This window comes from Diadema antillarum, unplaced genomic scaffold (genome assembly GCF_040938485.1).
Source record: "Diadema antillarum isolate AM-2024a unplaced genomic scaffold, OU_Dant_1.0 seq00001677_RagTag, whole genome shotgun sequence".
Classification (NCBI taxonomy): domain Eukaryota; kingdom Metazoa; phylum Echinodermata; class Echinoidea; order Diadematoida; family Diadematidae; genus Diadema; species Diadema antillarum.
Window position 1 is genome coordinate 137,180 of NW_027272372.1, and position 12,242 is coordinate 149,421.

The 12,242-nt window shown below is 37.7% G+C and overlaps 1 protein-coding gene across 1 annotated transcript in view; it reads left to right on the forward strand.

Annotated features, from left to right (window-relative positions):
* Positions 1–6,901, forward strand: part of LOC139711642 (myosin-IIIb-like) — a 56,292-nt gene extending 49,391 nt beyond the window's left edge. Inside the window, exons 20-26 of the mRNA XM_071623502.1 lie at positions 1,215–1,369; positions 2,216–2,447; positions 2,983–3,178; positions 4,450–4,526; positions 4,827–4,989; positions 5,480–5,662; positions 6,545–6,901. Of these exons, the coding sequence (XP_071479603.1) occupies positions 1,215–1,369; positions 2,216–2,447; positions 2,983–3,178; positions 4,450–4,526; positions 4,827–4,989; positions 5,480–5,662; positions 6,545–6,702 (1,164 nt within the window). The 3' untranslated portion in view covers positions 6,703–6,901. The remainder of the gene's footprint in view (positions 1–1,214; positions 1,370–2,215; positions 2,448–2,982; positions 3,179–4,449; positions 4,527–4,826; positions 4,990–5,479; positions 5,663–6,544) is intronic.
* Positions 6,902–12,242: the final 5,341 nt, after the last annotated feature.

Consider the following 12,242-nt stretch of genomic DNA (forward strand, 5'->3'; position numbering starts at 1 on the left):
GTAAGTTCGGCGATGAAATATCATTATCCCCTCCCCCCCCCCCCCCCCCCCCGCCACAAAGTCATGACGAGTCATGACGAGTCCTTCTTGGCCTCATGTTCACCTACTCATTCACTTTAAGTAGCATGTTATCATGAATTCATAGACCCTAGATAGATGACTAAGTCATATTCAGGCATCTAAATTGTCTATTCCTTCAATGATTATATTTCTGTATAGATTCATTATGGCGTCACTGAAGACGAAGTCTTCATACGTTCATGTAAACGTGACAGATAAATTGCCATCGTCCATTCATAAACACACAATGTCACCGACCAAATGCCGACTGCTTAAAGGACAAGTTCACCTTCATAAACATAAGGATTGAGAGATTGTAACAATATTAGTAGAACACATCATTGAAAGTTTGAGGAAAATCGGACAATCCGTTCAAAAGTTATGAATTTTTGAAGTTTTTGTGCAGTAACCGCTGGATGAGAAGACTACTGCAGTGTATGAATAACTCAGATGTCACATGCGTACAACAATATAAGGAAAATATAAAGAGAATTTCACAAAATTTCATCTTTTGAAAAAAGGTACACATTCCCTTGACTCCTTACCGACATATGTTATGGGTAATATCATTCCCCCTGCCTCTAGAAAGAGACAAGTCAAGTGGTCTTTTATTATGCGAAAAAAGTGAAAATATGTTGAATTTTCTTTACATTTTCTTTATACAGTTGTACGCATATGACTCACAAGCTGCAGTAGTCTCCTCATCCAGCGGTTCCAACACAAAAATTTAAAAAATTCATAACTTTTGCATCGATTGTCCAATTTTCCTCAAACTTTCACTGATGTGTTCTACTTATATTGCTGCATTTTCTCAATCCTTATGTTTATGAAGGTGAACTTGTCCTTTAATAGTTTGTACTTAAGTTCAGGTCAGAGAAAAACATCTCCTCAAATATTAAAGAACAATTCAAAAAACACATCTGCATCTCAAGTCTCTAACAATGAAAGAGAAATGCAGTGCTTGGTGTTTTCATGATGTTTTCATAATAGTCTACCTCCAAGTCGTTTCTGCCTTGAATGAAGACTGAGACTAAGCAAGAAATTCCACACGATGATGGAAGACCAGTATGAACTCCACCAGAGACCACGGGCTGCTATCCCATGACCACGCCCCTTTTTGAATAATATTCTCGAACCATTATCTCGAAATACAGGAGATTATCAGTGAACTCTCGTACGGCATGGACGAGATCGGATCCGAGGCCTGGTGCAAAGTCTACTTCATGGAGAAGAGATGCAGACTCTCCGACTATCAGATCAAGTCGCCCGCCCTCATCATCGACGGCTATGCATTCCAACATCCGGGCAGGTTGGTTCAAGCAAAACATGATTTGAAAATAAACCAGCAACTACCAAAAAATAAAAAAATAAATAAAAAATAAAAAATAAAAAACAGGAAAAAACAATAACAACACACACACAAACAAATGAAATAAAATAAAACACCACATATAGTAATCTATATTGCACTTATATGGAAACGGTCAATATCAAAGACGAAATTTCATGTGTTCGATTGCTTTGTTGTTGTTGTTTTGTATATTCTACGCTGAAGAGGGAGTTCATACAGGGCAACGTGCATGAAGGCAATATTATATTGTCGTTATAACCCAACAAATACACAATAAAAGACATAGAGCGGATAATGTTGCTTCCTGAATTTTTACTTCGTTGTAACTGGAATTTCGTTATAACCGTGGTCGTTATAATGGGAGTGCACTGTACCTGATAGAGAAAAGTGTCAGGCCTTATTAACTGTGGCCTTGCATTTTGGTCAATTTATTACGTAACTCCTGAACAATGATAACTCGCAAGTTAAAAAATAGTCGAAATTGTATCTCTCATTTCAATATCCCGAAAAGCTCTAGGTTTGAAAATGATGATAGATGCTGCAATTCAGCTGCTTATTGATGAGTCCAGAAAGTATGGATTTTTTTTTTTCTCGACAAGGTTTTGTGAAGAGACAAGGAAAGAAATGGAAACACAAACATGATTTGGACATAACAAATATTCTGTAAAAGTGTGGGGGTGGGGGTGACGCCCTCAGTTCGCTTGCTTGAAATCAGTTTTCTGTGATCTGGAAAGTGCGGGGATGGTATAACAGGTTGGGTGGCTCCTTTCAGTAAGAGTATGTATCTTTTGTCACCTGAATTAGACTTGGATTCGGGGCTCTCACAAACCCTCTCCGCGACCAGGAGACCAAGAAAGTACGCGAGCACATCGGCAAGGGAGTCCAGCTGGAGATTGACAGTGATGGAAACGTCTGGGCGACAAGACTAGGCAAGAACGAGGTCTACGTGAAAGGTTGCTTCGAACCCGAAAACCACTGCATCTCCGCCGATGTGATCGAAAGGATGGGGCGGCTACCACGCAACCAGGCCATGAAGGTAACTTGAAGGCCATTTTGAAGGTCACTTGAAGGATAATTTGATCGTAAAATGAGTTACATGCCGTCTTTAAACAATTTGGAGTAAGTCCATCAGCAGATGGAGCAACATCTAACTTTTAATTCATGACTTATTGTTGCATAACAAGGAATAACCAAAAGTATCCCATATTTTCTTAACATGGTTTCTTTTATTCAGTAGCTTTCAGTGGAAATTTCTCAAATTAAAGACAGTGGAGTTCACTCGTTTTTTTTTTCGATTAAACTCTCTTTATATTTTAAAGAAATGTTTTTCGAATAAAAAGTGTATTTTACATTAATGTGATAACAATCCTTACACATCACTTTGAACTTCTCAGACATATAAATCTTATTTTGAAATTCAACCGTATCATACCCTCCAAACTAAAATTGTGAGAGAAGTTTTTCGTTTATCATTGATATATAGACGCGAATGATCGCACACTATTGAGAAGAATAAAAAGAAAATGTGCATAGTTTATTTATCATTTGTATTATCATTTGTGATATCGCAGGTCTTTGACATCGTGGAGTACAAAGTTCAACTTGCTCTCGAGGCAAAGAAAGGAGATGGCCAAATCGATAGCCATCGATTAAAGAAACTTGGTATCGTATCGCTCAGCTTCGTCAAGGACAAAGTCGAGGATTTCAACACACCCTGCTGGATCTCTGTAGTTGTTCTTCCCGCTATCAAAATGGACAATCCCAGAGGTAAATCTCGTGACGTATTAAACAAAGATACGGACCTGACTTGTCCTGTAGGTGTAGAGCTACAAATGTTTGATCCTATACACCATGCAGTACATCAACTTTGAATCTCGAATTCGTTTTACCGAACTAATCAATATTTTGGCAAGCGCAGATTGGTAACTATACGGGACCTGGCATTTGGCTTTACATTGTCATTATAGATGCTGGGTCTCATTAAATGACGAATTATATTTATTTTATACATTGTATATACTGTCTTCATTTTTTCAACAGTAGGATACCATTGAAAAGTCAGCATCATTAAAAACAAGAAACACAAGCAATTTTAAAATCTTTCAAGCAAAGTATCTTGGGATTAGCTCGGCATATGAGTAAATTAGCCGACACTAGAGATTCCCAGAACTATACTAGTATAGGACTGACCAGCTAGTACATTACCCCATCCAATTATTAGTCTCAAGGATTATTCCGAGATAGCAAGGTAATAGGTCAGGCATAACCAAGGAGGTACTACTAGGCTCTTGGCATAACCCAGTTCCGTGCGCCCCAGATAACGGTTACCCGTTATATGCAAAACACATTGGGCCTTCCGTTCGCTATTAAATCTGTAATGACCCAGCTTGTCACGTAATAATGATTCGTTCTTCCGCCTGAATTAATGAGACATGACAGATAATTACACGACCGAGGTAACCACGTAATTACGTAAGCAGCTTGAAGACAGACACCTACAATCATATTACCTTAGATCGACTTCTTCTGCGATGATTGAAAGTTTAAAGGAAATGCTGGCATCGTAGTATGTAGTCTACAGCAATTCCATCCACTTTATTCAAATCAATGTCCAGACGATTTTCTTGTAGCCTAAATATCATTGGTCTGAAGAAGAGAAAGTTTGCAGATTAATTCTAAATCTATTCTTCTTCTTTTTTACAATCATCCTGAGAGCAAGCGTCTTCGTTTCCTACAGCACAGTCAGTATTTTATGTATTTTATTATCGATGCTTACGACTGGTCAATATACCCATATCTGCCAGGCAATAATTATTTATGTTTACGACTGGTCAATATATGTACATATCTGCCATACAACAAACCCACTGGAGATGAAGACAAGCAGCGCGTCTCGCTTGATGAGTCATGCGCTTCCTTTCTTTGATTTTTTTTTCTTAAATGGGACTCCGCTTCGTCATGTATTAACTCCACCTATTATAACTATGCCAGGAGCAAGAAGTTAACCTCAGCCAATCATCTTTTTTCTTCTTATACAGTTCTTCGTGACGTCAACCGGTTTCTGAAAGTTTTCCGCACTGCTGCCCAAATCGAAGACAACATGATGGGGAGGGAGGTAAGAACGAATCGAATGTCTTTACAATTCATACATTCTTTGGCATGATGAATCTTACGAGGTGTACGAAGATTGACGTGTAGTTGTTTACCGAGTAGGCCCTAATACATGGTATAATGTATTATCAAGATAAGATACACAGATCATCCTCTTCGTAGCAAATATAGGGCCTAGTGATTTCATAACGGAAATCGACTGACATGATGGTCCTCAACCATTTAAAAACTTTTACGGTCATTTCCCTCCCTTCTCTTAATTGGTTTAAATTAACGGTCGGTTTACATTGATGTTTCGTCACAGACGAGCCGGAAGTGGGCGCGCGTCAACAAGCGGCGCTCCAACTTCGAGAAGGAAGACAAGAAGGACGGACGGCGCGCGCGTATGGAGGCCATGAAACAGGCGAAGAAGGAGAAACAACCATTCAGCTACAGCTGGGAAGAAGACGACGACCAATCAGAGCCAGGTACGGGCAAAGTAGAGGCGTGGCTTATTGCAGTCATAGCAACGGAGATATCGGTCTTCTTCGTCCCCTCCTCTTTCCCGCCATTTTCATTTTCATATTCTTTTCTTTTCTTATTCACCATTCTCCTTGTCCTCCTCCGTTTCCTTCTCCTTCATCTGTCACTTCTACATCATTTCTATTATTGTTGTCATTTAGTAAGAATACATGTAGTAAATGTACTCATGTGCTATGTTTTTTTAATACATTTTTTCTGTTTCTGTTTGTTTTTTAAACGTGATGTTTTCTTTTTAGCATTGAATATGAATACTTCCACTACTGTTACGATGAGAGAGAGAGGTACATCAATCCTATCATTGCCAATGTTGAATTTTGCACAGGAGAATGTAATATAAGAAACTACTTTCTCATAATCATTATCGTCATCGTCATCGTTTTTACCTTTAGTTTCATTATCACCATTCTCATTCTAAATAAACAAATCTTTTCACAGACGTCTCGAGTGACGGGCAAAGTGTGGTGTCCGGGTTCGATCGCAGCGAGCGTTACTCCAACTACAGCGAGACGGGATCGGTGTACTACAACAGCGAGGTCGGGGATTCTCCGGGATATGGACAGTACGGTGGCCGGACGACCAGGCGAAGTGTCTTCAGGGCGGTGTCGATTCGAAATGCAGGTAAGATGATGACTGATTCTCAAAAGTTTTCTCTCCCAAAAGAGTCTTAGTGTCCGTCTAGACTCGCATATCAAAGCCTGTAAAAACTAAGATAGAGATTCCCAAGACGATTCTAGTACTAAAAGGAAAATTATTGGTTTGGCAGGGAATAAATTGTGACGTAAAAGTAGTGAAAAATATGACAGAAAACATGACTTATCACAGAATCAAAAGAAGACTACAGTGTATTCATGCTCCAATATAACAACCGATTCGAGCAAAAAAAGCATGTCCGGGACGAAACTGCTTTTCCTTCATCACAAACCGCTTTTTCCTGTCTCGTTCTTGTGAGAATGTGTTAAACATCAAAATTGTGTTTCATATCATCAAATTCCATGATGTCCGTTGATATGATTCTGCGTTTTAGCACATTACCAAAGTAGAGTTTCCTGTTTCAATCTGCAAAGTTTACATGTTTCACCCAATGTCGAGTTACGAACTGTAAGTTAAGGCGCCCTCTATGGGTTCAGACCAGCTATCGTGATGAAACCATCTCGACATCTTGTTTCATGTAGAGGTTTGTCATTCTGCAGTCATTGCAGCCACAACTGATCAGTTGTCCTCTAGTTGCTGCCACAGTACCAACAGTAACAAGCTTTCAGTAATTGTAAATCCCTTTACTAATGGAAACAGGTGCTGTGGTATCTTCAGGGAGGTTGCCAATGCCATTGTGCATTATCATCATGACGCATTTATAATATTTGCAATATTAAATAAGTATAAATATAATAACAATTATAATAACAATTCCACACAAGAATATACGCTGTCTCTTTGCGCTTAATAGCTGGCGCTATGTCAATGACACTTCAATAATTTAATGTTTTCATTTGTTATTTTTAGATGCGTTCCGCCAGCGCAACCTCCGCTCGTCGCTGGAAGATCGCCAGAGCGAGGAGCAAGTCACGTCGAACTACAGCGGCTACGACCTGGAGAAGAAGCGGGAATGGGCGCGGGTACGTCTGATCAAGAAAGAGCGACAAGCCGCCGAAGAATACTAAACGATTATTAGATTATTGAGAAGCATTCCTCACATACTCACTACCACCGGCCGCCAGAGCACTAGAAGCCGACATGACCACGGTCGCAGAGTGCGCTGCTGCGCTAGACGCAGGACATTGCACAGTACAATCATTATCAACCCGAAACGAGCGGTACGTACCGTCACCATACAGTCTATCCAAATTTCTTGGCATTTTATAGCACTGAAACGCTATAGTACAAACAATTGTTTCCCTCCCTCTTTGTTGAATCCTGAGCGCCTTTCTGCCGAACGCTTTGCAATTACGACTAATGAATACTGTAACCATGGCAACATCACCACAACAGCAAAACGTACAAGCTGTGAGCATTTCACTTAATATGTATCCGTAATTCTATTCTTATTGTACATGTTTCTAGTGCACTGTATGTCAACGTAACCGATATGTATTATTTTCTTATGTACTAATGTCAGACCAGTCTCTGGTTCCAAATCAACTTTCAGTGATGATAAGATTACATGTGGATGTTAAAGTCATCACGCAGTTACTACAAGATAACTCAAAACAAACAACATACTCACAAGGCTTCCTTCTTCAGTATCCATATTTTATTTCAAAAGGAAAGAAAGAAAAAAGAAATTTAACTTGCATTTGGTATTGCAAATGTTGACAACACTCATCATTTTGAATAGTCTCTAGTCAAGGCTGCTCTGAAGATGAAAAGACCACGGCACAGTTAGTCTCTCTGACCAGCACCTTACTTCAAATTACACACCAGTTTAAATATACAACTTGAAAATACCTTCTTAATTCTTGCACCTCACAGTAATTATGGATCAAAATTATTTGTCTTTTCACATATAATGAGGATGTGGAGGAGGCATGGGATTTGTCATTACATGAGGCAATTTGCGATTTATGTCTTAATTCCAAGTGTACTATAAGCTGTATAGAAGAGAGTCTAAGATCTCAGATCTCCTCATGATAAGTTTTCACAGTACACATTACTCTCCATGTAGCAATTCTAAAGACTTTAGCCAAGTATAGGGGGTAAGTATTAGCTGGAGTACTCTGACTGGTTACCTACATACAATAGTCAAACTATAAATACAGTGTAATGGTGAATATGAGGAGGCCTTGTGCCAAAAACTTTAATGATTCAAAAACAGGCTAGAAACAGAAGTATATTTCTGAGCTGCAACAACTCAGAAAAACTGGACAGCAAAACAAGCATCACATGCAGATCATCCAAAATTATTGACACAAATGAAAAAAGCAAATCATTCAGTTCAATAAATTAACCACCTTTTCTTCACTAATTTTTATCCGGCTGCACGTCATAAACTTGGGTGTGATGTCAAAATATAGAAGTGCAGCGTGACGATGTTTAAAAAATACAAACAAACAAAAACCTGTTTAACAGTTATAAGTACAGTATTATCTTATTCAAGAATGATTAAGAATATGACAATTATTCAATGATAATAAAAGTGAGCAGTGCTCAACACAGTTTTAAGAATCATATTGCAACAAAATCTAAAGACAAGAGTAAGGGTATGAACCAGATTATCAATGAATCATAAAATATGAAATTATGAGTAGGATGCAGAATAGTCAGCAATCTAAAATGGACCAATAAAGAACAAATATCTCAGAAGCAAAGCTACATGCAACTCATATTCTTATTCAATGTTTAAATCAGGGCTTTCATTCATAAGTATGTCCCTCAACAATCTTCCCTGCCCATTTTCTCTCTGGCCACGAACACTGAACTTCATATAGAGAACAAGCGCGGTGAGATCTCATCATCTAGCTTTGAGGTACATTGTATATCATTTCATGATACTGCTATAGTATGCTATGCATGTACATCTTTTGCTAGAATAATGCACAATTCTGACAATAACTAGAGAAGTGCTTCAAGAGAAATACTTTGGGTAACATACGATCATAAAGAATACATCTCTCCATAAAGTGGACAAACTTTTAGATGAATAGTCTCTGTTGGGAATGGCCAACATTGAATGAAATGAGTTTTAGCATGCTTCTTTAGAGTTCCTTCCACAGCAAACATGGTTGTAAGTGCTGGAGCTCCGTGTCCAAAATTTAGGACAATTTACTTTGTCAATTACGAGAATACTGCATTTTCAGCTCCAATTATTGTAAATTTCACACACAGATGAAAATATTGCAGCAAAATTTTTTTGCAAGGACACAATAATGCTTGCCTAGCATCTGCTGAAATACTGTGTTGTTATCAAATACATGTAGGTATTTCTATTTGTAAGTTTCCTGCGAATATGAATAAATGTTAAGTCAGGCAGCTTAATGAAAGTTACAGAAAGCAGAGGTGAGTGGAAAACAAGACACAGATTGTGTTCTCTGAGTCTTTGAAAGTTATGCCCGCTTGGTTAAAGACTGATGAATTTTATCAATTTTGAATTATTACAAGTCAACAGCTCTGGCATTTGTGGCAACCTTTCATCTGCACTAGTACAACAACTCTTGTGGCAGAAGATTTCTTCATTTGGTTTATTCTTGTCAGCATAGTAATGTACAGATACATGCTCTTTTGAAAATTTACAAAATGTGTCAGGATTTCTGTACAAAGTGTATGAATAATCAAGTGCACTTAATAATATGAAAATCTATATGAAATGAAAGCATCAAAAATTGGAGCATATATCACATTTATCCCAAATTAATGAGAAAATTGTGTCGGTATCTGAATTAACATCATTAAGGTCTTGTAATATTCTGGTGTTGGGAATAGTATATTGCTTTCACGCCTAGTCTGCATGTTTTGTTACAGTTCAATACATTTTATTTTTCTACAACTCTCATCCATAACCTCCACAATGGGCGACTGCAATGTAGCTGCAAATAGCCCCATTTAGTACATGTAGCGCCACTTTCTGATGTTTTATTTTGTTCTTCTTCGTTGGTTGATGACACTGTATATATGAATAATTGAGCAATTTGTATATATAATTATGAGAATAACAGTACTCTAGTGCATTTAAGAAAATATTGTTGGTGTATAGACATAAAATTGATATTTCATCAAAGTTCTACTAAGTCTGTTTCTAGAAGAACTTGGCCTTTTTTATTTCTTTGTGATTGACACTGCAGTATAGTACAAAAGATACGTAATTAAATATTTTCAGCACTTTGCATGAGACCGACGAAATTGTTCTACTGTAGAGATGTTAGCATAGGTGGATGGACTTATATATGAGATATATTCATGTTTCGTTCATTCTATTGAATAGTTGACCTAACAGGAAGGGTGCTGTTTATCCTTTAAATTTTTCAGTTTCACTTGTATTCATATGGAGAGCAGAGGGGAGCTCATGACTAGATTTCAGCAACATGTCACGTACAACTGTATTCAATGTACCCTTGCTCGGAACTTTGCAAAGTAAAGGCTAGTTGGTAAAAATGCTATGTATGCTATATTTGGAAAACCAAATGACCACATTATGTAGACATTATTTGTTTATCGTTCACTTTCCAAACTCAATTTGCACTCAATTTGCACTGAATATGCCATGTGTTAACACAGCAAAGCTGCTACACCTTCTGTGTCACTTCCACATGTGTCATTGCATATAATTTTTTTACAGGTGTTACACCAGTTTACGAAAAGACACAGTTTCATGGTGACAGATGGGTTATAAAACATGGAGGATATACTGTATTGTCACGTAATAAATGTTGTGTATACAAACATGAATAAACTATTTTGATAATGTAAACATGCAAATGGTTCTTCTCGTATGTTATTTGCCTGTAACACATGTACTGAATTCTCATATCTCCCACAATTATAATAAGGTTTGGATGAAAGTTTGTGAAAGTTTATAATGATAGCATAGTTCAGGGATGATAGGTTGTTACCATATGTGACCCTGCACCACAAAACACACAAAAAGTCGCCAGCCATGGATTTTTAGTTAAGGGCAGATTCTGAAAGACCTGTCTCTAAGCTTTACAATGATGTTTAACTCAATTCATATGGATTCTCCTAACCTATCTAAATATTGGAAAGAAAGCACACACTCAGGAAAAGTGTGAACTGAGAAAAGAGGCTCTGATATACTGTGTCTATTCAAGCGCTTAATCTTTACCAAGCCATGCTCCCGGTGCGATGAAGGTGACCAAAAAACAGGAAGTAAACCACCGGAGTAACGACAATGAAGGGGTTATCAAAGTGAACTGGAATTAAGCATGCCTTATTAACACACTCTGTCCATAATCAATGCCAACTTTCAAAGCAGTAGCGTCATCCTTTCAAAAGTTATTAGAGTTGAACAGTGTTGAAAGTGAAGAGTGTGTACAAAGTTTCTCAGAAATGAAAATTGGACTCTAAAGACACATCTAATCACAGTATTCTACTAAAAACTGTCCGAGATAAACTGCTAAAAAACACACTTTCCTGACCGTTTTATGATCCCAAATTTTAACATAATGTAGAAAAAGACTTGCTCTTTCAGAAAATATGAAAAAGTCAAGTTCGGCTAGGTTGACCTATTTCACTTATTTTCAGTCCTCACGCAAAATCAGTGTGTGCGACTTTATGTTCGTTTTGAGGTGCACGGTCACATATCATTGACACAGACTGCTCCTGTTATAACAAACATGCCTAAACAACATTTTGTTACAACGAAGTGAAAATTCAGGTCCCTAAGTCTATCATCTATAAGTATACAGTGTTTAGCTTTGCACTTTTTCTTTCGTTTGGCAACACAAATTTTTGCTGTAACAAACGTAAACTGCGGGTCCAGAGGACTTAATTTTTCTCATACCTCTTTTTCACTGGTATTTTCTTTCTGCCTCTCTTTCTTGCGCCATGACCATCTATTCATGACGGATACCGGCGCATTACAAGTGTTCATATTAATTATTATGGGCGTCACTAATAATACCTTTTGGCTGCATTCATTTGCTGGCTAATACATGAGTTCTCTTCACACACATCATATACTTTTGGATTAAAAAAAAAAAGTAGCATACAAATATTCCAGGGCATCACTGCCAAGTTCTTTATGTGTTACAAAACACAATATCTAGAAAACGACAGCAATACAGTGGATATCCGTATAACAAAGTCCTAAGGACCAGCAGTTTTCATTCATTATATCAAAATTTCATTATACAACCAAACAAATAAACAATAAAAAACATAATTTGGATGATGGTGCACCATGAATTTTTACGTTGTTTTCACCGCGTTCGTTATAACGGGAGTGCACTGTATAACCAATGCATCCTGTATTGAGGAGATATTGAAGCTCAATGGATAAGACCAGACTTCAATCACAAGGTCCCTGAACTTTAGTTTGTGTGGATAGACGCAGAAATATTAGAGGAACTCCCGGGACAGCGAAAGCTGAAGCAAATTCTGATCAAAACTACGAAAGCTATGATTTCTTGAAGTTTTAATCAATCACAATCAAATGCACATTGACAATTTTCTGATGTCACATGTGAGCTCACTTCCAATCTATTTTTCATCCTCCAATGAAATAAATATCCAATCGTGCATAGCATGCACC